At 39.6% G+C, this 26,781-nt stretch overlaps 1 protein-coding gene across 19 annotated transcripts in view; it reads right to left on the bottom strand.

Annotated features, from left to right (window-relative positions):
* Positions 1-26,781, bottom strand: part of Robo1 (roundabout guidance receptor 1) — a 1,040,826-nt gene that overhangs the window by 123,408 nt on the left and 890,637 nt on the right. For all 19 annotated transcript variants that reach the window (XM_063270751.1, XM_063270753.1, XM_063270742.1 and 16 more), the window contains 2 exons: positions 1,656-1,776; positions 1,195-1,333 (listed from right to left, as the gene is read on the bottom strand). In XM_063270751.1, coding sequence (XP_063126821.1) covers positions 1,195-1,333; positions 1,656-1,776 — 260 coding nt within the window. The remainder of the gene's footprint in view (positions 1-1,194; positions 1,334-1,655; positions 1,777-26,781) is intronic.

Here is a 26,781-nt window from a genome sequence, read left to right as displayed (position 1 = left end):
CTTAGCTAGGAAACTTAAGTCTCTTCTGTTACAGCCACAGCATTACTGTGTCCCCTCTCCATAATGAAGTGACAGCCACTGTTTTAACGGACCAAGTGTGCTTCTGGATACTAAGCCTGTTCACCCTTTGTGGCTCAGCAGTGCCGTGCATTGTGAAGTAAAATTCTTTACTGCATGAACCCCACTCCATTTGGCCCTAATAGCTCTAGGCTGATATCGCATGACGCTTCCCACATACTTTGTACGTGAGCTATGGTAAACTTTCCTACCACATCTCTGTCTATGCTGCAATGGTTCATATGTGCAATATTTTACTTTTATTTTCTAAGATATATATATATATATATATATGCCATTATATATGGTTCATTTCTCTTTAATAAGATTCTCCCGACTCTGTACCTATGTATGGTTCAAAAGAGCTTCACAACGTCACTGGGTATGTATCCATGCTGACACTCCCGCCCTTTTTTATGTTCCTTAAGCATAGACACCCTCCGTCTGAAAGCTACAATGCCAACACTTAGCAAGGCCCAACATACTCCACTGAATGGATACACATAAGACAACAGTCTTGTGACAATACCAGAATGTTCTATACCACTATCTCACCAGCAATGCTCCCTAAATCTTAGATCTCTCTTCTTCTATTTAAGGTGTTAACAGTCATCAAGAAATCCTGACTTCTACTCTTTCCTGGCAATACTACAGATAATAAAGACGAAGTCCAATTTTACCTGACTCATAGTTGTTTAACACTATGTCCATCTTCTTTCTCCTACCTGCTCCTTTGCTCCTTAACTTATGATGCAAATATATCAAAATGAGTATATTATAAATCGATAATACGATAAATCCAAGTTCATTACAAGTACTTGGTTTCCCATACCCTGTCTTGGCAACACAGTATGCTACAGAGAGAGTACTGCTTTGTTTGGTTGACTTTTGTTGTTCTTTTGTTTTTGTTTTGTTCCGATCATGGGAACTGGGCTCATTGCTGCTCACTTATAACTAGGCCTGGTAAAGACTGTAATTCAAAGCATGGGTCGTTGAACACTTTCATGGAATAAAGACTGAATGTGATGCTATCAAGAGTGAGGACTATGATGTCGCTGACTAAGGGCATGCATGGCCTGACTGGAAACAGAAACTTCAAACCGATGCATCACACTGTGAAGCCCCCATCATCTGTACCTGGATTTGGGCAGCTCTCCGTCATCTTTCCTCCACCGAACCGTAGGCACGGGGTCTCCTCGGGCCTCACACTTAAACTCAGCACTGTCATCCACAGTCACTGCCAAATTACTGGGTCTCTTTACAAAGGACGGTCTCTCTGGAAGATGAATGAGTGGAAAACCCCTTAGGATGGTCAGTAAGGACAGACTTCCGTTTTCTCCTCACACCTTCCCATTCCTGTAGAACTCATCGTTTCAATGTTACACTAATTTCATATCTTTGCTTTCCCCCACTCAAGCTGCTTTGCGGATTCCTTCTCGTGCCTTCTCTTTCCTCCATACACTGGATTACTGGTATTCCCTATGTAAAAGGTTATTTATATTCTTTGATTGAAGGAGGATTTTCCTTGTATAAAGATACAGAATATTAACAGTGAGCATCTACAGGCGCTAGATGATGCCAGATAGGAATACACTTACCTAAGACAGTCAGCTCCGCGACTTCGCTCTCCCGCTCCCCTACCATGTTGGTACCAACACAAACATACTTGCCAGCATCGCTTTTACGGGTGTACGTGATCATGAGCTTCCCGCCTCGGATCTTCAAAAGAAAACAAAAAGCCCCAAAACAATTGACATGGATACCAGGAACTGTCTTTAACGGTTAGCAGTTGAGATCTTCATAAATGAAGGCCATTCTCTACACAAAATGAACCAAAGCATAATGAAGCAAAACAGCTTGGGAATACAACAAAATAAATTTGAAGTATACAATATAAAAGAAAAACACTTTATTTACCTAGACGTCTGGAAAAGTTTCACTATTCGGTGTGTTAATTCAATTCCTATTTGAAATCAGCTAAAACCTTTTGTAGTTTTAATTAGGTGTTAACCAGAAAGTCTAAACTTAATGGCTAGCCTATCCAGATTTAATGTAGAATATGAGTAGAATATTCATATTCTAATATTATTAAGCATAGAAAATATGTACCTAGCGAGTTTGCTAGAACTGCTTTAAAGGAAAATGTCTTGATTGTCAATGAATGCATCTTACTTTTGATAACAGACTTTTCCCCACCCATGTATTTCTTTTTCTTTTTCATTTTTCTTTTTGGAACCTAAGGGCAATGAGCATCATGATCTTCCCAGAAGTGGTCCAGCAAGTCACAATAAGCTGAGTGAAATTCACCTCTCCCTCTGCTCGTCCAAGTCCACCAGCCTCTCCCCAGCTCTGTAGCAGACCACCTGCTGCAGCCTCCCATCCAACCCAGCCCCCATTTCCACTGAGAACACAGATCTCCTCTTTCAGTAGATAGGGAGTAGATGGGACATCCAGAGAAAACTAACCAGAGAAATGCTGGAGCTAACTGATGTCATAAACCAAATGGACCTGACAGAGACTGACAGACTATCTCATCCATACAGAATCTCATGGAACCTTCTCCAAAACTGACCACAAAGCAAATCTCAACAGATACAAAAAATCAAAATGACACCCCTCATTCTATATAACAGTACAGATTAAGACTGGATGTCAACAGCAAAAGAAATAGCAGAAGGCTTACAAACTCACAGAAACTGAATAACTAACTCACTACCAAACGAGAGATGGATTGACAGAGAAAATAAAGACATCCTAGAATTGAGTAATTATGACTACAGAACACAGAAAATCTCATAGAAACAATGAATGTTGCCCGAAGAGGAAAGTTCATAGCACTTAGTGCCTAGATGAAAACGTTGCAGAGATCTCATATGAGTAGCAACAGAATACTTAGAAGATCTAGTACAAAAAGAGAGAATCTCGCTCAAGAGGAAGAGGAGGGAAGAAATAATTAAATTTAGCTGAACTCAATAATCTATACTAAAAGTAAAAAGAAGCAATAACAGAACAAATTCTCTATAAGGAAAGAAAATCAGTAAGATTGACAAACCCTTAAATTAACTGAAAGGCAGAGAGAGAGAGAGAGAGAAAGAGAGAGACAGAGAGAGAGACAGAGAGAGAGAGAGAGAGAGAGAGAGAGACAGAGAGAGAGAGAGAGGAGAGACATTAAAAGCAGACACTGTACAAATCCAGAGAATTGTGAGGACATTTAAAAATATGTACACCAAATGTGAAAAACTTAAACAAGTAATTTTCTAGATGTTATACCACTTCTTAAAGTTAAACCAAGATCAGACAAGCAATTTAAGCACACTTTTAATTTCACTGAAATAGAAGCAGTGATTAAAAGTCTCCCAACCTCCTACCTCCCTCAATCAAAACCAAACCAAACCAAACCCAAAACAACAAAACAAACAAACAAACTCATGGTCAGATGGTTTTGGTGGGTGATTCTACAACACATTCAAGGAGTGGTTATTACCAATACTCTTCAACTTATTTCATAAGATGGGTAACCCGAACCCAGAAAGACAAGTAGATATGGATACGCTCATGTGTAGATAATGATAACGAGGCTACCCTTGGAGAACCACAGAGGTCAGGTATGGAGTAAGTGGTTAGGTGGTGGCAGGGGCAGGTAGATCTCCCTAGGAAAGTGAAATAGTACAGAAAGTTATGGAAGGGTGGGGAGGGGACTGGAATGGGAGAATTAAACATGGAGGGCGCTGGAAGAGGGGGGACAAGGGATAGACTATGGAAGAGACAGCTAAAATTTAGGAGTATTTGAGGGGTAGTATGGAAATCTAATACAGTAGAAGATTCTTAAAATATATACATGTATGAAGGTGACCTAAATGAAATCATCAAATAATGGGGAGACAGAGCCCCAACTGGACATCTCTTATCATTAAATGAAGCTTCCAATATTGGTTACGTCTAAGTGAGTCGTTGGCCAAAGGGTTCCCATAGCCATCCCTAAACAACTTAGGCAGTTGCATAGACAACAGGTTGCTTTCCACAAACTAACTTCAAGGCTCGTTGCTGATGACAACACCTACACAAGTTAATGAATTTGAATAAACTGAGCTGGTACCTGAATTGAGCCCTCACACCTATGTTCTAGCACCTTTGGTACCGTTAGGTATGCTATAAGCTGCCAAAGGAGAAATGTGAACACGAACGCAGCCACAAACTCTTGGTACCCTGCCTATGAAGGTGTCCTGCCTACAAGTCGTGCTAGTGCAAAACTGGCACAAAGTTCATGGGAGTGAGTGACACATGTACACACATATGCATAGTCACACAACTTTACAAAAGTAAAAGGCAGGATCGTGCCAATCGTGAAAATGCAACCTGCATTTTCAGCTCAATGGGGTTGTGTTTTCACACTTTAATTGTTGAATAAACTGTAGACAGATATTCACCAGCAACTGGGTTACATGACTTTACTATAAAATACTCTCAAAGTATTCACTTACAGAGAAACAATTTTTTCCCCTTTTAGAATTAGCCCAAAAATGATCACTCTTGAAATATGTATGGCTCAAAAAAACAGACAAAATACCAATAGAATGATTGAACAAACAAACCAAAATCACAACAGAAACAAACAAGGAACAGAACAAAATCAATGGTAGACGCAACTTTCGTTTATAATACTTCACAGTTCATAATGCTAAGGACTTTGAGTTCTGTCAGTTATCCTGCGCGTATTTGTGTGTATACATATAATTAGCATGTTCTTTACCTTGCTATGAAAATGGTAAGGTAAACATTTTAATACTCCGACATTTCAAGAAAGGGACCAAAGGCGTAGGAAAGTATAATCCTTCCTCCCCCTGGATCTAATGTGCTGGACACAGTATGCTTTAGTTAGACTATGGTAATCAGGTCATCTTGACTGTCATCTGAAAAGAAATGATGGAAAGGAGCCTCTAATTCCTCCTGCGAGCCTAGAACTCGCCACAGAGTTTAAAGAAGAGGAACATTTTTGTGAGACGAAAAGGACTTATCCAGTGAGCAAGTAGGAAGAGGGATTGTGTTTCAGGCAGAGTCTGTCTCCTTGGGTTGGTGAGGGAAAGTAAACATACAGCCTGGAATCCAGTATCATAATTACTGTTAAATAAACTGGTATTTAATAAACTTAAGTTCTTGACATTGAGAACCAGTGGATATCATAAAATGCCTCCCGAGAAGATATTATACTGCCCCTCTTATTACATGCTCATGTTGAAGCACTCACACCAACAAGCCTATAAATGAAGGGAAACTAACTTATTTCAACCAAAAGAACCAGCCCCACCCCCGCCCCAAATGGAAGGATCTATGCTGTGCTCTGAAAGAGCCTCCATTAGCTCCGTAAGTGTGGACAACATGTGGGACCGTCCTCTTATGCCCAAGAGTCTAACTTTAAATGACCTTGCATACTTAGAAAAGGAGTTCATCTTAGAGGACATAACAGAAACAATATTAGATTAATGTAACAGGAAAAAAAAGAGGAAACCCACAACATTCCTTTTGATCAGAAAGTCAATAAGTCAGAGTGCTTATCTACAACAGCTAGAAGGCTGAGGGGATAATTTGAAAACACAGTCAAATATGGAAGAAAAGGGAAGCTAAAGGATGATGACATATAAGTAATTTCCAAGCACAGAGATTTATGTCTGCAGTTTTCATGTCGTATAGTATTTATTTACTTTTACAATTTTTAAATACTTGGGAATGTAGGGTCTTAAATCAACTTGATTTTGTACACATGGGGCATCAATTAACATTATATATTACAGCCTGCTGTTATTCTATTTTGAAAGATTACACACAAATGGAGAAGGAGGGGACTTTAACTAACAAGAATTATAGGGGAGCTGCTGGGAGAGTCTGGGCCATGGAGTAATTCCAACTGTGAGAGAATGGGAGGGAAGAATAGCTGAGGACAAACAAGAAGAAAGCAGAGGACTTTCAAGAGTTTCTATTACACCTTGTGTTTACAATTCCAACACAGTAATTCCTTGATCCTGGTACAGAGTTTATGATTTAATGAATCAGGAGACCTACGTTGTTGTCTTATACTGATGTTTCAGTATTAAATATAAATCAATAGACAAACTGTTCCTATTGTATAAAAAGTTTCTTTTCATACTTTTAAAAAACAAAACAACCACGTTAGAGACAGGTTATTCTTAGCCTCTCGATGTTTCTAGCAATTCCTCCCAAATGATGAGTTTCGGTGGGGCCACACCCTGCTACTGTGCTGGGGACTGATTCAGGATCTGCAGATGACGACTTGGTTGGTTACCAGAAACAGCAGCAAGGAGCAGAGTCAGTGGTAAGGGTGGACAGGTCAGGGACAGTGTTAAACTCCTAGAATACACAGTCACTCTCCACCTCAAAGATTTACTCATTTCAGAATGTTAATGCTGCTGAAATTAAGAAGTTTGGTCCTAAAGTCCGAGCCATGAACACAGGAGAAATACCAGTGTGAAACAAGAATGGGAAAGAGGATACAAAATGAGATAATACCCCAACTATTTATTTCACTTTTTAAAAAATTTGAGATTTTCCAGATAGGTGTAAATACCCATCAACACCTACCAACCAAACCCTATTGGTACAACTATATGTAAAAAACATGCTTTTTTTTGTATTTTTGTTTTTGTTTTGTTTTGTTTAGGTTAGATTTTTTTTGAAATAGGGTCTCACTATGTAGCCCTGCCTGGAATTCACTACATAGGCCAGATTGTCCTGGAACTCCGAGAGATCCCACGTCCACCTTGTCAACATGGCAAGAAAGGCTAATGTGTCAAACTAGCCTGTTTATAGATGCGACTACTCATAGGGGTAAAGACAAAATATTCTTAACAAGGAGCAAGTCACAAAGCTGGACAATCCGAGAGTCAAAAGGGATGGGGGAACAATGGCAGCCTTCAGTTTCCACACGTTATGTTGATTTTGATAGTATGGCACTGGCTATACCTAAACGGAGCTATACAAAGTCACAAGTTTCTGTGACCACACGTGTGGAAGACACACTGGTGTATAGTTTCAATAGAAAGGGGGATGCATCACCCCCTTGATGCAATCAAGGCACTAGCTTTCAAGAATTCACTCCACCTATCTGTCTTCATTTTGTGTTGTCATGTAAAGCCCTGTAAGTGTGTAGCGACTTTCTACATGGAAAACCCGCGGTGCCCCTTTCAATACTTTCGAAAAATGACATTTCCCCTCTCTCTAAACAGAAACAGGAAAATATGTCTAACACCCACAAAACACTATAAATGTGAAGAAAAAAAAACTCCACTTAAAACAAGCTCAGAAAATGTTTCTTGGCAGGTCTCTCCCTACAGCTGGATTTGACAGCCCAATTGTAAACCTATCAAAAACTAGTTTGTATAATGAACAGACACAATGTTAAACAGGGAACTGCAGCCTAGAGACTTCAATTAACATAATCCTGGGGAGGGGTGCAGCAGAATTTGCTAAGCTTTCAGACAATGTGCTGGCACCCAACTCTGTCAGAAACCCAAGGCAGGGGTCTTAACTTCCTCACCATCCACCTTACCAGCCCACAGCAGCAGCCACATTAGATACTCACATTTCCATAAGCCCTAGACAGTACTTTGGTGGGGGGGGGGGCTCAGCTATGTAAATACTTAATGAAATCAAAGCAAGAAGGGGCATCCTGGTGAGCCCTGCTCCTTTCCAGGAAGGAAACAGAGATGGGAAGAGAAGAAGGTGCTAAAAATTTAAAACCTCAAATATTAAACTTTGGAGTAGCCTCCAATTTTATGATGTTTTAGCAATATAAAGGTAAGGAAACCCTCCATGTGGCTGATATATATTATTTTAATACACTAGGAGCTCTCCCTAAGAGAAACTAGAGGTGACTGTTTTCCTTGGGTCCTTAAGGGTTTCTATGGAGCAGGAGGCCATCTCTTTGCCTAAGTCCTTTATCATCCTGGAACTGTCTCCAGTGAGTGACCATCCACCAAAATCAAAGGCAAGGGTTTTAATGCCTACAGGGAAAAACAAACAATTATAGTGAGTGTTTTTATTTCCAGGGCATAACGGCAAGAAACAATAATTATCTCTCCATAACCAGGAGGAGCAGGCCTCTAAGAAAGGGAAGGAGGGAGGGAAAGAGTAAATAAAGGAAGATTTTTTGGTCTGTCTATTCTATGGGCAGACAGCTTACCCCACAGTCAGTTTTCCCAATCAGAAATGAAGATGAACTGAGCGTGAACTCCTCGATACGCGCCTTCCTTTTCTACCCTAAGGCAAGTCGGATGATTTTCAGTGTCTGTTCCACAGGATTTTTTTCCTCCGACACCACCTCCTCAACATTCTCCGTGCACCTCTGGGTTAGCATACTAAGCCAACTGGGGCTAATTAACTAGTTTGGCTCCACAAACTCTTTTCTGCTTTTAATTACATTAACTTAATGTGACTTGAACTCAACAGACCAAAAAACGAAACCACTAATTATATTAGGGGCTTCAAAGTTGATTTCAAATTGCCAACCAGCAAACTGTCCTATAATTTATTCCATTTCCTTCAATAGATTTTCATATTCAAAAACTTGTATCCTTTGCAAATACCACCTAAGAAATGAATGTGAACAATAGACTAGAATACTGACTTTGCTAACAGGATGATATTTTAAACAGCACATAGAAGACACAGCTAAATACCTGGAAGCCGCTGTAAGAAATGTACAGTGCTTCACTCTCACAGATTTTGAAAAGACCAAAAGGTTGGAAATACTCAGAGAGTAGTAAGGTCCTGGTAAGTGTGATTAAGATTAACTCTAATATACCTGAGCTTGGATGTGATTTTTTTCCCTTGTAAAAACTTGACTCTTTCTCATGGAATTATTTTTTATTGTATTGCAAAAGAGTTGAGATGAAAAGTTATGAATGACAGTATCATTCTCAAATGATTTCTGTCTAAGCTGCTTGAGAACGACACCCTTAACAGGAGTGCTGTCAAGTCTGCCTATATTCTTGACCCAGAGACCCAAAATAAACCACTGTGAATTATAGAAATGCCCTCTGTGGCCTACCAGGGAGAAGGAGATGCCCATGACTTATGCACAGTTCCCAGACTCTCTGGAGACATCCTAAAGGCCATTCTTCTAATATTTTTTTCGATATAACTGTTTACTAATTTGCTAAGTGTATGCACATATGTTCACATGGAGGCCAGAGAAACCACATGCAAGATTGTAGACTTGAGTCGTGACTGGGTCTGGAGTCTTGGTAGCAGGTGTTTTTAACCTGCTGAGGCATCTTCCTGCTTTGCAGAACAGTCGCACGCACGAGGTTCCCTAGACTTCGTTCATCATGCACACAGAAGGAAGAGACACACCTACATCAGTACCCTTCCGCCCGCAATGAGCACAAACAATTCATGTCTAAAAATCGGCACCGATCCATAGTATCAATAATAAAATATAATTTAAATAATACCCAATACCTTGTTTAAGTGTATACTACAGAAAAGGAGAAAAGAGGATTGTATCTTTTAATGGCTCTACAAAAGTATTTTTAACCTTTCGTGTTGAGCAGCTCAGATGAAAGCATTGTTATCGTCTAGCCTGAACTAGCCAACTTTTCAAAAATAACACTCCGTGCTTTGGCTCACCTCTGTAATCACAGCGGGCAGAGGCAGGAAGGTTGCTGCTGACCTCGAGCCAGAGAGTTGCTAGGCGCCGAAGCAGCGTATGGAGACTCTATCTACTAATAAACAATAGTAATCGTAACCCCAGTTCATTGCTTTCTAAACTAAACACACGGTATAGTAGGATGATGATTCCACTATACACGTGACAAAGGATTGGATAAGTATTCCAAAATGTCTCACGGTGATTAAAAAACTAGAGATAACTGAAAGGTAATTTAGGCAATTCCGGTCCCACAGGGTAACAGGATGGGCACAGCGGTTCTTTTCTGCCCATCGTTTCTCCCTGTCTAGATCCAGATACTGAATTGAACTGTGCAAGAAAACCAGCTTTAATCAAGATGATCTCATCTGCCTAGTAATTATGATTTATTATTATATGTAGGGAATCTATATTTCTGGATAAACACACTAATTGCTTTTCTCTTTGAAGCTTACATTTCAAGGTCATTATTAAGAAAAATTCAAATTCTCGGTAAATTTTTACTATCAAAAAGGTCTGACAAGCAACTCCTGCCACAATTATATCAACATTTCTCTGCAAAGTAAGATGACTTTCAGGAATGAATTTGTATGCAGCCTACTTATATGTACTAATTGAATTATGCAACATAAGACTTTAATTGATATTCGTGCCTATGACAAAATGATTTTAAGAAGATCTCAAATTGTAAGTCTTTAAATTAATAACAACAGTGAAGGAGACAGTTATGTCCCAGTTCTTCTGAATTAGCAACGGTGATTATAAGTTAACCTACTTTTTCTACCTTTCATAGCACCATTGACAACTTGCTCATGAAAACAGCAACAGCAACACAAACACTTTCATTTCTCCCTGTGGCTCTTGCAATCTGGGACATGGGAGCTTGACACCGGAATGAGTGGAGGAGTGGAGGAGATGAGAAAGAAATAAGAGGATGGGGATGAGGAAGAAACAATGAACTGGGCTGGAGAGATGGTTCGGCGGTTAAGAGCGCTGACTGCTCTTCCAGAGGCCCTGAGTTCAATTCCCAACAACCACATGGTGGCTCACAACCATCTGTTATGGGATCTAATGCCTTCTCCTGGTGAGTCTGGCAGCTACAGTGTGCTCATATAAATAAATTAAAAAAAGAAAAGAAACAATGAACTGTTAAAACATTTCCGGCTGAGGCCTTTTGATTAAGAGACATTGCATGTGGCCCACAAAGGCTAGTAGGTAAAGTTGTGGTGTACTCCTGACCAGACACAAAAGGGGAGCAGCTGTGCCCTGAGATGAGCCAAAAGAAGATAATAGATGAACACTGATATTAACCATATTTCATCTTGCTGTAGGGTAGAAAAAAATTAAACCAGCCAGATTTCAACCTCATTTTAAAAAAAAAAAAACATTCAACTTGATGGGGAAAAGTATTCATCTGTATTTTACTAATTCATTGGCATTGTCTATTTCATTTTTCACAGCCTATTTAAAGGACAGATAGTGCCCCTGGGAATTGCACACACATACAGAATAAACTTTGGTACCAAAAGGTCAGGCATCAAGCCTATGCACTGGGCAGAAACCGTGAGAGCAAACTGGAAGCAATCGCGTCACCTTTCTGCATTTACTCTCCTGACACAGGAAGGAGAGCGTCGTCACAAAGGGAAAGGAAGGACATAGCATGTGAGTCTTCAGATTACTCTCTTCAGCGTAGACTTAAGGGAAATCGCGCAATTAAGATCTTTTCATTGCCGTCCCGTATTTGCCTGGGCTACAGACAGTCAAGAGCACATGATCCAATTTCATTTGTTTGCTGGTACACTTTACGACGCTGTCTGAAAACCAACATGATTTCAGCCAGGAGTTTAAACACACTTGATCATCGGAAAGAAGCAACAAGAGACTCATGTAGAAAAAGCAATTATCCCAGTGGGAGCACGTGGCTCTCCACACAGCTTGGGGGGCTGCCAGCGGAGAACACAGGCCAGGGAGAAATTCTGTCTAGGGCTGTGGCAGCTGCAGCTCTCGGCTACTTCTATCCTTCCTGAACTTCAGGGCTTCCTCCGAGCAATTTATAAATTGGTAGTGGGCTGGCTCACGGCAGCAGAAGTGCACCTATGATAATTTGATGACAGACTACAGCTAGCCCAGCTAATTGCAGGCAAGTGGGAGGCAACCTGCAGAGACACAGTTAAGTTAAAGGGAGAGGATGCTTTTCATTGTGAGGGATAAATTAAGACCTTTCCATATAATGGGAGCACACCACCAGAGAATCTATTCATGAAGCGTTATTTTAACAAGGGGAAAAAAGATTAAGACACACACGGGCTTCTTAATGTCTACCCAGTTTTCTTGCTTACGTGGGGCTTAAAGACAAGACTTGGATTTGGCATTTTCTGCTGCAAGTCCCTTTTCTTGGGGGCACTGCAGCATGGTACCCGAAACAATCAAGGAAGAAAGCCCTCTCTAATTTATAACATTCCAAACTCCAGCTGGGAACTGCAGCCATCTGATGAAATGGCAAACGGATGACCAGCGCAAGCTTTTAGTTGATTCCCAAGGTGTCTGATTCCCAAGCCATTTAGACTGGAACCCCAAAGTGAATCCTGTAAAAAGCGAGCGATATGAAGAGTGGTTTGGTCATAAAGTAGCCTTTGCAAGTCGTCTCCTAAAAACAAGGGAGCTGATTGGCTTTTATGTCTATGAAAATTCTGGGCAGATTACATGGTAGTATTCAGCTTGGATATGAAAAATTAATTTAGCCCACAGCTATTAAACTTAATGTATTATTTCCTTCACAGGTCTCATGAAACAATGCCCTGCTGTTTTAAAGGTAAAAGCAAAATCTTATGGGCAATTTGCACTCTCCCACAAAACCTGGTTTGCTTTTTATCACCTCACCAAGCCATCTGGCTATAATTCTGAATTTACATATAGTCACTGCTACGACAGCCTGAAATAAAAAATCTACAGAGGAATTATGACCGAGCTCTAGAAATAAAGATGACAAATGGTCATAGTGTTTGAGAAGAGAAGAGCTCTTTTTCAAACTCTGGGCTCTTTGGAGTTACAAGGACACCAGCTGAAAATACTTTGCCAACAGCAAATCCTTTTTTCTCTCTCTGCCTTCTTGCTGGGCTTACTTGTTCTCTACAGTTTTGCTTGAGTGTGAGGATTTCCTTCTACACCAAATACTTTGTAAAGATAATGCCTTTTCCAGAGACGAGGCCTAATTTGTAACAGTCTCTTACATTCCGAAGACAGAGAGCCACAGTTGAGTGTAGCCGTGATTCTCAGACCTGGAACCCCAGTGGGCAGACTGACTTTACAGAAAAGGAAATTTAAAAGAGCAACAGGATTATCTAATAGTATTAGTAAGATTCTATACAAGTATAAGCACGTTTGTAAAAACTGCAGGCTGAAGTAAAGTTTGACCTACAACCTGTCCTGTTCTCACCTCAGAATATTAAAGAGGTATAAGAAAAAATTGCAAGTAAGCAACTGAATTAATTAGCCAGTTAATTAATCAGAAGATCATGCCAATGAGAGTAGAGGCAAATTCAATACTGCAAATTCTTCCTTTTCTTTTTTTCTTTTTTTAAAAAAACTTTTATTAGATATATTTCTTTACTTACATTTCAAATGTTATTCCCCTCCCCGGTCTTCCTTTTCTTTTATTGAACACAATGACGCTAGAATACATCTCATTGATTTGGTTAATTCTGTGCCTCAGTCACTGGAGGATGCATGAGAAGACAGGTCACCCTTATATTTTTCAGCGTATGTAATATATACATACATATATATGTATATATGTACATATGAAGAACAATCACTTATTTATGTTGGGTGCACATAATCTTTCAGGAACACAAAGACTGAACGAGAGTTCAAACACTAGCATTAAGTTTGAGCATTGGCCACATACATCTCTTGAGAGCTAGTGATGAACTGTGGTACATAAAAAGGAAGAACAAGAGCTTCCTGTATGCTTTTACTTCTACGGTGTTCTATAAAAAAACAAAACAAAGGAGAAAACTACTTATTTTAAAAACATTTAAAAAATCATTTGGGTTGGCCTGAAAGACATCCTCTTACAATCATATGCGGTTCAGTTCCACAGCCAAGAAGAAAACCATGGAGGAGAAATGTACTGCAAGGAGCATCAAGGGACTGCAGATTGCTATAATGGACCTACTGATCCTTCCTGACCTCGGCCTAACCATCAATGGGGCTACAGTTGTTCCTGACCTGTCTCTAAATTATACTGTTAGAATTTGGAGTTGAAAATCATAATTTTATAAATCCTTGGTTGCTTCCAGATCGGATAGAAACAAAACAAAACAAACAAACAAAAAACCATAAAACACGGGAGCTTTGACACTACCTGGTAGTTGTCAGCCAATGGGAAGTTTAAGGAGGAAAATAAAATCAGAGGTAAAATGAAATTTACTATCATTCTTTGCCTACCTTCTATGCACACATTCTGTGATGACTAGGGCTTTGTCCTCAGTTTAGCATGTAAAACGCCCAGCATCTATGTAGAAAGCATATCACATATATTTTCCCATAGCAACTGCATGCACAGGCCTTTCATGATGTCCACTGTCATCTCTTCAGACAATGCTTAATATTCCAGAACTCAAGATCATTACAGACTCTTATGCTACATTATGGAAAACTAATTCCAATTCTGATCACTTTCCCAAACAAATTCACATAAATTCTCTAGTGTTTGTTTGGGAATTTTAAGTGAACACCCAAAGAACAAAAACAAAACTCTGTCTAATGTGCACATGTTTTTAGTGGCTCTGTGCAGGCAAGTAAGCACATGAAACTTTCTTCATCAAGTCTATGGCAAGTTTAATCAATATCCTAATATTTTCACATAGCAATCTGTGTTCCTCATAACTATGACATCTTAACACCTGTGGGGTAGCCCAAGCCACGGGCTTTATCATTAGTTTTACAGCCTACTCCCAGTGAAGACACATTTGCCTGGTCTTTTATTGTTTTTTTTGGATGTTTTATTGTTTTGGACTAACAATCAGGGACTATCAAAAGTTTGTGCCAGATCATTCCATAAGTGCCCTGGACCCCATTCTACACACATACAAAGCAAAGCTTCTCCAGTGGGTTTTCTTTTGGATACAGATGAGGAATTTCAATTTTCTTGACTTCCTGTGACATAGGGTGCATATCTGCAATCCCGTGCAAATGTATAGATACACTGAGCTCCGAAGACCAGATGAACAAATACGTGTGATCCCAGGGCTGCGCCAGGGCGTCAGACCCAGGGCCCCCCTCTCAGTACATGACAGACTTAAGCATGCTTGATAGGCAAATCCAGCCTAATTGCCCTTAATCCTTGGAGCTACCAGCAGAATAGATGTGTGCATTTACAGCACATATTACTGCATGCGCTGTTTGCAGGCAGTGGAGTTAGGAAACATCCCACATTAGTTACTACGCAGAGAGAATGGCGCTCTTGCTTTCAGGTAAATACGAGTTTGGTATAGCGTGCTTGGAGTTTAGGCAGAACATTTATAGGCTTCTACAAGGAAGATGGGCCAAGCTGATAGGATCCTCGAGAGCATGATGCAGGACTCTGTAGAGTGCTGCGATGCGTGTAGATGAGAGAAGAGTGTGTAAAAGGCAGTTTGAGAAATAACAGTTTCTTTTATCCTCTCAAAGAGATGAATTTCCATTATTATCAACCAATTCCCTATAAATTGAGCTCAACTGCTCTTGAGAGTTTCCCATACGAGTGGATGTGGATCTTAACCTGAGCCTGCATCAAACACGGTCACCCTTCTAAGCGTCCCGAGCACCTACATTTTTAAGATTTAGGAAGAGAAATCCTGTACCATCTGGTAATAATTCTGTTAATGTACACCAGATTCTTTTACAAGTGTATGATTTATCATATTATCAAATTCTTTGGTTTTTAAGGAGATAAAAACTGAAGAGGTCAGATGTTACGAATCGCTGTTTGGTTTGAGCATCTGGCCCTTTAAACAAAGAAGACCCACAATCAGCATTAGGGAATTTGGCCTAGGAATGAAAATTGAAATTATTCTTGGGGGAGAATCTTTCCCTGTGGACACCATAGAGGAATAAAGTTAACTTTAGGCCAGGCATAAATAAAGAAAAGGAAATCCCAGATCCCTTTAAAAGGTTTGGATGAAAAGTAATTTAAACTTGAATGGCTTCAAAATGTTTCTTTGATTTCTGCATTTGGGGCCTCTTTTAAAGAAAGAAGGCCTTGTACAATCAGTGAACTTTGGAATGTACTACTTAAAAAAGAAGGCTACAATTCATTTTGTTTGAGGTAAACAGAGGGAAACCAAATGCCACCTGGCCATCACACACAATCAGAGATACCTGACTTGCAAAGCAAACTGTCTAAACACAAAGGCTTTCCCAAGCCCATGCTGATACCAGTGAACTTTGTCAGCTCAGAGATAAGATTTATAGGCAATTCTTTCAAGTAAATCTGAAGCTAGGTTCCCCCCCCCGAGAAACATTTCATTTGAGATTAATAGAATATTGAAAAATAAAATAAACGGTTTAGAACACCATCCTTGAACCCACAAAAGATTGTGTCTTTAATTTGGCAAGAGACTTCAACCTATAATTAAACAAAGTGCTCCCAGACTCCGGTGAAATTCCACTAGTCCACAGCAATTTGGAGAAATTTACTGGGCTGATCAGATATATCAAAGTGCACAGAACTGAAGGCACTGAACCAGAGGAGCAAGCGGACACTCACCGTAAGCAGAAATCAGGGCAACAGTGTTTGTGTTTCTGATTTCTGAACCCTGGTAGCAGGCTAACCTCAAGAGCCTGCAGCAGGAAATATCCTTTGGCAGGGCTCATCGTGCAAGGTTCTAACACTTGAGATAGGGGTACCTCACTGATAATTGGTTTGAATTTTGAAGTCTCACTTTTGTGGGGAGATTAGAAGAATGTCTAGTAGTCTTTCTCCCTTGTGAGGGAGCCACAATGGGTGGAGGGTTGAGGATGCTAATTAGAGGCACATGGTGATGAGACTTAGGCCGACCAGCAAGGCAGTCCAGTCCTCTTGTGTTGTCTGACAGTCTGGATATAACATGTGGGTGGGCCTGGCATTTTGAGAAGAAACAATAGAAAAACTGGTTTAATGGATACGGGCTTGGGAAGAAGCAAATAATCCAAAGAGTAGAATGTTGTCAAGAGACTTAATAGAATACTAGAAGGATAAAATACTAATGTATTACCACATTCGAAATGCATGGGATTATATAGGCCGATCACGTATGAGGGGTCATTTGTATACAAGGAATTCTAACACATTACTCAGAATATCCATGACAACTACATTATCATTTTCCAAACCGCTTTACTTACTAACCTAGAAACACATTGTCTCGGATCCGGCTTCTGCCGCGGTAACTGCAACTGGACATACTCGTTTTCCTCTGAGGCTCTGGAGTCAGCTCGCAGTGATTTGTAAGGATTATCCAAGGAATGATAACTAGGTATGTTACATGTTCCGGGCAAGAATGAGCAGACAGACTACACAATATCAAGGCTACCAAAGTTAGATATTATACAAGACATAAATTTGATATAATTTATGAACCCGGACCAGGATATGTTATGATTTCACAAATGGTTGTTTCTTTTCTTGAAACTTTCAAGTATCTTATTCCACAAGTTGTCTTTATTTATTAAGTTAAACTTCTCCGATCTCTCACAAGTTCTCGGTCTCTCTGGCTGATCTTTTTTTTTTTTAATTGGATATTTTTTATTTATTTACATTTCAAATGTTATCCCCTTTCCTGGTTTCCTGTCTCTCTGGCTGATCTTGAAGCCATAAGTTAATGACAGCCTTGGACTGCTATCTTCCTGCCTCCCCTTCCCCAGTGGATCGCAGACGTGATCCACCAGACCTTGTTCACCTGGTCCTTGGGATCAAACCCATGGCCTTCTGCATGCTGGGTAAGTAATCCACCACATAAGCTATACCTCCAGTCCATCATCACTTCCTAGTACAAACGAACCAGAATTGACAATCAAGACAGTTTGCTGTATAATGACTTAGAATGAGTGTTCTCATCCATCTTAAAACTCTTCCAACTCCCTTCCTCTCTCCCCACCCATTCTCCACTTTTCCTTCTTCTTCTACTTTCCTTCCCCTTCCCCACTCCCTGTCCTCTCCTCTTTCCTAGGCTCCCCTCCTTTCTCTATTCCCCACTTTCCCCACTAACTTGCCAGCCTCACTTACCCACTCCCCTCTCCTCTCTTCTCCTGTCCTCCCCTCCTCTCCTCTCCCCTCACCTTCTGCTCTTTCTATTGAGGATGTAATCTAGAGTCACCTGTATGCTAGGTAAAGACAGTTCCAGAGAACTACAGACACTAGTACAGTCTGACTCGCAGAAGGACCATAATAAACAGGTAGGGAATATACTATTATTTAGTACAAAAGGAATTGTGGTTTTGAATGTGGATTTTAAATTACTGCAACTAGGTGCAAACACTTGGCTATTAATCAAGTGAGAGCCATTATAATCAATGCACTTTTGTAATAGAGAAATATTCAATCCCACCAGGCTGTCAATCAAAGTTAGCCATTCCAAGCTCCTACAAAAAGACAGACACGGGAATACAGACAGACACAGGAATACAGGTATTCATTGAGGATGCTTCAAATACAAGAGACAAATAATATATAAGTCAGGCTATGCAAAAGATCTAAGGAGGATACTTGACAAAAGAGGGAAAGACCTGAGAACAACTATTATTTCAGAAGAGGGACAGAGAAGACGCCTCTGCTTCCAAATGGACGCTCAGGAGGTTATGGAGATGGCTCACCAGTTAAAGAACTTACAGCACAAGCCTGGTGACCCGAGTTCAAGCTAGAACCCAGATGAAACCCAGATGCAAGGGCTCGAGTCTCTAATCTCGGTATTTCTGTGGTAAGGTAGAAAGAAAGCCAGCCAGAACTTTTGCTGGCTGGTATGCAATGCGATGGATGGTAAGAACCATGAGACCCTCTGCCAAACGAGGAAGGTGAAGACGGAAACTCGAGGTTGTTGTTTTGCCTCCATGTGGGCTCCATGGCATTATGTGTCCACCACATAAAACAAACAGTGTGCAAACCACACACACAAGCACACACACACACACTCACACACATACACAGAGACACATAGACACACACACTAATACACACACTCACACTAACACACACAGACACACACACTCACACACACAGACACACTCAAACACACACACACAGACACACACACTTACACTCACACACATACTCACACTAACAGACACACCAGACACATATACTCACACAGACACACTCACGCACACATAGACACACACATGTACACAGACACATTCACACAGACACATACAGACACACACTCACACATACAGACACACTCACACACTCATACTCACACACACAAACACATACACACTCACACACAGACACACACATACACATACACACACACTCACACACTCATACTCACACACACAAACACATACACACTCACTCACACACAGACACACACACATACACATACACACACACTCACACACACAGACACACACACGCTCACACACTCACACACACACACACTCACACATGGGGAGAGAGACAGGCATACATGCACACATATGTGCACATAAACACACAGACAAAAATTAAATTTAAAAATTTAAGTTGGGATGTGAAAAATTACTTAAAATAAAAAGAGGGCAAAGAGGTTAGGACATTCCAGGAAGCTAAAGTCCAGGAGCAAAAACATTCATAAATCAACAAGAAGCTCGGTGATGAAAATTTTCAATAAGAACAGTTGCCAAATCCTCATTAGAGTATCTTACTGCCATCCACCCTAGCATATGCACTAGAATCGAGGACGGCTAAGTTTACAGCCATCCTTTTGAAAGGTTTGAGTTCACAAGTAGATCAGAAACACGGTGCTTTCTTTGTATTCAAATTCTGTTTTGTATTTGATGGATGTGTCTGTAATTACATACATCTGAAGATTTGAGAAAGGATCAGAATGCTCCCTGGGAACACAGAACAGTATTTCTCAACCAGCCTTCCTCCTCTGAATCATAAGATTTCTTAACTTCTCTACGGACGGAATCTGAGCAGAAGTGTACTCGATGCGTGGGAAAAGAAGTTGACTCAGTCTGCACGGTGGCTGCCTGGGGCATTGCAGCTTACTTCCCTGTGAGCGCCACAGCTGATGCTTGCATTTCAGAACTCAGCTGGACAAAGGGCTGGCACGAGCTTCCTCATCCCAGAATTAGTGTAAACTTCTTACTCACTCATGACATTCACCCCGAGTGCTGAGGGTGAGTCTGTGGGAATGAAAATTCTCACAGGTATGAGGCAGGTATAGGTAGGAATAGATGGCCTCAAAGGCCATGTGAGACAAGATGTCCTCTATGTACATTGTAAGTATGACTTTATTGCATATTCATGAAATCATGGTTGATATGGTACAAAAGTTCTTCATTTCTTCCTCATTTCTCTTTTCCAACTAACTATATATTTAAAGCCCTTCCGGTCTACAATATCAAAATATTTCAGAATATTCAGAATACCTAAGCATGCTCCAGAGAGCATTCCTGCTCACAGTGAATTAATAACATAGGTAGTATTAGATAATCCATTTGACAACTGCAAGAAGAAAAAGAAATTTATGCAGCATAAATAATTTCCATAGGCTCATGAACATAAGTTTTGAATCCTGGGACTTATAATTTGGTCATAAAATGCTCACACATATGTTTGATTCTATTGATTATAAAATTGAAAACTAAGTAATTAGGTTGGACACCAATTTATTCTAATTTTCTATAATCCCATCACATATAACACAATTATATTGATTTTACCCATGCTTAAGTCACGAGTAAAATTTTTTTTTTTAAAATAAAGCACGTAATGTGGATTAACTGCATGGAAAATGGACAGGAAGACATCGAGTCTAGGCTTGCCTCTCTAGCTTCCTTTGACCTTTCTGTTAGAGCAGTACCTATTTATTTTACAGAAACACAAATTCAGCTTCTCAGGGAAGTGAGGCTCTACATCATCAGCTGTGGTCCATACAATGATTTCCTCTAGAAGAGGAGGGGGGACAGGAAGCAACAGACACTGAACAATGAGGTAACTGAAGAAGAGAGGAGAATACTGACTGAAGGGAGGGGGAGGAGGAGCAGATGGCTCGGGGAGGAGACATATGGGAATTGGAGGAGAGGAAGCCATTGGCAAGGAGTGGGCAGAATTCCAAGTCTGTGAAGGATCTGGAGGACCCTGGGGATTTGGATGGGATGTGAGTCAGCTGCTTTTTACCCAAATATCACACCAATACGGAAAATCAAAGAAACCCTCAAAGACATACAGGATGCGGAACAGGGCTGGAAAAAGTTATGACATAAAGTCTCATCCCAGCAATTCTCCCTCTTTAGCACAGGGTGGGAAGTGCTAAAGAAGTGTTTGAACGAATGACAGAATTTGCTCATGGCTGCATTACTGATACTTTCAAATCGTAATTTTGCTTGTGGAAGAAATAAAACAGATAAGACCTTCTATTTATCTTTAGTCATTTTTCCTAATCTGCGATGTCGATTCTGATGATGCATAAAATAATTCCCCTCAACCATCTGGACTCGCGTGGCCTGATACTGTTTTCTTAGATCTGACAGGTTTCCAGGGTAGGATTCTCACTGCTACATATCAGGAGAGTCCTGAGCAAATGGTGAGGGCTCGTCATCATGTCTAAGGTAAAACATTAGGAAAAGCCACAAATATACTCATGTTAAAATGAACTGATACAGTGGGATTCTTTCTAAACATGTTTCAAAACTGCATCTAAACAAACAAACAAAAAAATAGTCCTAATCTTTGGTTGAACTCAGCTGATCTGAATGTATTCTTTATGAAAATCTTAAGCTTTTGAAATTTTTATCAATCTTTTTTACATTAAAGATTTCATTTCTAGAGATAATAGGAACTAATTCTTGAATGTAACTAGGCTAGTTGGGAAAAAAGCTAACATCAAAACACTTGCAAAATATTTCTGGGTGTGGTAACGTGTGCCTCAAATTTCAACAGCTAGGAGGTAGAACACATAGACCCTGGAGCCTTGGGGGCTAACCAGACCAGCCTTAGCTGTTAGCTCCGATGAGGTAAGAGACCCCTCCTCAAGAATCTTAGAGAGTGATAGCAGAACATAAATGACCTTTATTCTTCACATGCATGTATTCTTGCACATAGACATACACAGATGCATACATGTACAAATATAAAAATAACTAAATAAAAAACACTTGTAGATAAAAGGCAGTGTTATGTTATGATATCTGATCATACATGTAGCACAGTCTACAGGGCTCTACAAATCGTTATCAATGAACAAACCATAGGTACCTGATAATTGCTTCCTAGCCCCACTGCCAACCAATTAGGAGGTGGCTACTGCCGTAGCAGAAAGGCTCACTATTTACTTGACAGTGTTGCTGCTATCATAAAAGCTGCACAGAGGGCTTTGAACACAGCCTGGGCTGTAATAGCTGCATGACTAAGCTTTTAACAACCATCTTTTTGCTCCCTAAGAACCTGAAGTGAGAGATTTCTTTTCCCAACTAAAATGAAGAGTGCTTACTCTGTGTGATCAAGTAGATAAAATGAGACCATAAATATAATCTATTATAGGTACACTGTCATCACATGATAGTTACTATGTTGTTGATGTTTCTACAAGTCTAAACTTATATTTGTTTGTAACTTTCAGAAAATTTTTTAAAAAATTCATTGCACTGTACATTGCAACAGAGAGCTGAATACAATTCTTTAGATACTAACTTTTAACAGTCAATAAATATTGACTCCATATTTACTTGGTGAGCTTTTGGTGATTTATTACTAATTTTTCCTTTTAATACCCATTTACTAACTTATAAAAACTCTTAGTTTCTAACATCGGTTATTAGATCTATTTCATAAATACATATAAAAATACTATTTTTGATGATAAATTAGTATCATATTCCATCCTGCAGGGAAGCTCATTAATCTTGGGAAGTAAACCACTCAAAGGTTTCAGGAAGTTCCTGAAACTGATCAGATTCACCAGTCTCCTTCCTCTCCAAGTATGTTTAAGCAGCAAAGATGGGGAGAGATATTCTTAGGCTACCCGAGATATTTAGAAGTGGCTTATACCACCCAAACTGACTAGAAGTGGCTCAGACAAACTAAGCTGTCTGCAGAAGATACTCTTAAACCCATTTCATTGTCTGTAAGCTGTTCATTAAGTTTCAGAGTTACAGCTATTGTGAGCTGTCAACCATACTGAGGTGTATCTGTCTTTGAATCATTTTTATTCTTGTAAATAATCCCCAACTCACACTCCTGTGATTAACTACAACAAAGCTCAGTGGTTTACAACATTGAACTTTAATGGTATCCTTACGTTGGCTGGTCTGTCAACAGGTTTTTTTTTTTTTAAATCTCAGATAAATAGACATTTATTCATGTCTTTCCAGGAACAGTGTCAAACAGCACAGGCCTTAGGTTAAACCATATGCCTTTTTAACAGTGCTATGATATATTGTTGCCAGGACAAACTACAGAAATCAAAATTCATAAATGCCTTTGTTTTATATGTGAGATCACCAAATATTTGCACATAACCCATTTTAATGTCTGGCGTATGGCTAGTTACGTTTAAGTATGTGGGACTGACAGGCACGGATGGTTGGGCTATACTTGCCCTTGCTCGGTTAACTACCCAATAGGTTTCTATATAACACTTTAATATCTTAGTTCATAAAACATTGGTCCTTGTAAAAATCATGACAAGGAACCTTTATGAAAAATCAACTATTTCTTTAAACTCTGTACCTGCACTCCCCTCCATGGCCACTAGGGTGTCAATCATTTCATTAGGAGACAGGAGGTTGGGAAAGTGATGCCAGGTCACTATCTAATTGTGTGGAAACCCCTGCCCTCTAGAAACATTAAAGAAATACTGTTGATTCACAGAAAGCTTATAGACAGACTCCTAAAGTCTTAAGGTCAGCCATCATACAATCTGTGGAAAACTTTCAAAGATGTTTAATAATGTTTAATTGTAAAAACTGTCTTTTTCCCCCATCTTTACTCATCACTAGCCATTCGTTCAGAAATCCAAAATTATAGCAGCGTTTTTCTCAGGCAATTTATGAACTACATGTCATTTGCATTAACTATTTTAAACTTAACTTCTTTTTGATTCAGAAGTAATCCATTTGTTTTGATGAACACAAAATTATTGCTTTAATATCTGGCATTAGTTTGTTTTTATTTTTCCATTTTGACATATTTATAAAATATCTTGAACTTAATATAATATTTGTGAAATGCAGTGAGATAAAAAATACCATTTTTATGAGGTTTATTTAAATATTGTATACATCGTAACAATTATTACTAGCTCTCAAAGACATGCAAGCAAGTCAATTTTATCTAGTCTGACAAGTAAACTACGTCTGTATCTCTTACTTTAAGTACTGGTGTCTAAAAAGAAAGAAAAGAAAGTAAGAAAGAGTACTTGTGACAAACACCTCATGAGGCCTCTTTTTTCTAAGGGATACATGCCAGAAGTGTTTGAAAAGCTTCTCATGTCATGTAGGAGAGTGAGAAAGTGTAATTTATATACTCGTGGTTTATGAGCATCACAGATCCAAACTTTGGCTCAGAATCTAGGTCACTGAGAAAAGAAACGAGTAAAGAGTATCCAAACTACAGGTGCAGTGACAATTCAATTACGTTTTCCCTTCTGCAGGGTGTGTCTTCGTCCTCACAGCTGGAAGATGTGTACTTTAAATTTTCAACAAAGAAATGCCACCACATTAAAGAACTCCAGGAATTCCTGGGACGTGGACTGTCGCAATAGCCATGCTATCTTCAACTGCCTTTCCTAAGCATATTGCGTACTTTCATCTCCTGCTTGTCGACTTGCAACACACTGGGCAGAGCACATCAATAAGGGAAAGGAAAGCAATCATTTGGATGCAAAGCATCGGAAAGAAGAACCCTGTAAAATACCACATAACCAACATCGACGTAAGAACGTCTTTTCAGGATTTGAAAACAGAATGGGAAATACAGCCATCTATTCTATGGAGAATGTAAATTCTTATCCTGTCTGTCTGCCTGCCTGCCTGCCTGCCTGCCTCTCTCCCTTCCTCCCTCCCTCCCTCCTTCCCTCCCTCCCTCCCTCCCTCCCTCTCTCTCTCTCTCTCTCTCTCTCTCTCTCTTTCTCTCTCTTTCTTTCTTTCTTTCTTTCTTTCTTTCTTTCTTTCTTTCTTTCTTTCTTTCTTTCTTTCTTTCTTCTGCTTTTATCATTCCATTTACTTTTGCCCAGAGGAAGCCAACAAAACAAAAACCACCATGATCTAAATAAGAACAGAGATTTTTGAATCAGAGGAAACTGCTGATTTCAGCCTACTCATTTCTCTATGTGTAAAAATGTGCATTTTCTTTCTAGATTTTTTTTAACAGTGCAATGGTCATAATTTACACAAAATGCACAGATGGTCTTGGGAGTAGTAAAATTTCAGATGTTGCTACGTCCTGGCATATGGAACACTACTGTGGATCAGCATTTTGGCAGCATTTAAATGATTTTTAAGATTATTTATATATTAACATCTTGGCATCATTTCACAGTCATAGGTGATTACCGCTTTAAATTGTCTGGTTCCTGATGAGATGTGGTTTTAAAATTGACTCTAAACTGCAGAAGGTACTGAAGGGCTGATGTTAGATGATAGCATCCCTTAGGGTATTGAAAACAAATAGGGTACTCTAATAAATTAAAGACTGGCAAAAATCATAATATTGTCTAATATAATATATGATATGGGAAGAATATTCCAAGATTTTGCTTAAAAATATTACTACAGCAGGTTTCAACTATGAATGCAATAAAACTTGTTATAAAAATGACCACATACATGTAGAAACGCCTAAAATATAACCTTAAAAATTAACTGGTACGTTTTATGTTTTTTATCTACCATATTATAACCTGTAAAGAGTCCTATCTAGTCTATAGCCAGTTTCAATATTTTTTTCCATAATTCTTAAAAATATTTATTTGTTTATTTTACGTGTGAATATTCTATCTGCATGTACACCTGCATGCTAGAAGAGGGCATCAGAACTCATTATAGACGGTTGTAACACACCATGTGGTTGCTGGGAATTGAACTTAGGACCTCTGAAAGAGTAGCTTTAACTGCTGACCCATTTCTCCAGCCCCTAGTTTTAGTATTTTTGACACCCCCACCCCAAATGCCACATGTCAGAGTCACCTTTGACTGACACTACATGTAGTGGTCAACCCTTAATCCTCACATTAATCGACTGACCAAGTAAAATTGATTCTTCCAGATCCTCCCTTAAAACTCTGGACGGCTAGTTTTCATTCTTGCACACTTTAGGTTTCTGCTGCTTTTTAGTTAGCTTGCCTGTCTCCTCGAGAGCTAAGTCCTGAATCTTTTCCTTTCTGTCTAGACTCATTCCCTAAATGATGTCAGTTTCTAACATTGGATTATGAACTATGAAATGCCTAGTGAGTCTCACAGACATCAGGATAGACAATTTTGTATTAAAAAAACTGTAGTGACTTCTGTCAGCAATTTGAGCCTACATCCCGCACACATGCCATGGGCACAGGGTTGAGGCGTGTAAAGTTCTCTAGGGCATAATCCAGTGCTGCGCCTTGAGCTGTGTTCTAGCGTCTAAGTTGACTGATTGAGAGATTGTCTGGTGGTAAAGGAATGGTGGAGCCAAGGCTCACTCAAATACTGGGATTTAATAATGGTAGCTTTCACTCGAAATACATGAAGCCAAAACAGTCAAATAGATCTGCCTGAGAAGCCAGGATTAGTCTTTCATCTGCTCAAAGGGAGGGGAGGACTGCATCGAAATGAGTTCTTGTATGCTTACAACAACTTAATTTATTCTCCAGCCTCAACCTCAAGTCTGAATTTCTGACTCATATACCCAACTGCTTATTTCA

This window comes from Rattus norvegicus, chromosome 11 (assembly GCF_036323735.1).
Source record: "Rattus norvegicus strain BN/NHsdMcwi chromosome 11, GRCr8, whole genome shotgun sequence".
Classification (NCBI taxonomy): domain Eukaryota; kingdom Metazoa; phylum Chordata; class Mammalia; order Rodentia; family Muridae; genus Rattus; species Rattus norvegicus.
Note: the sequence above shows the minus strand (reverse complement) of the source record. Positions and strands in the feature narration are given on the sequence as shown.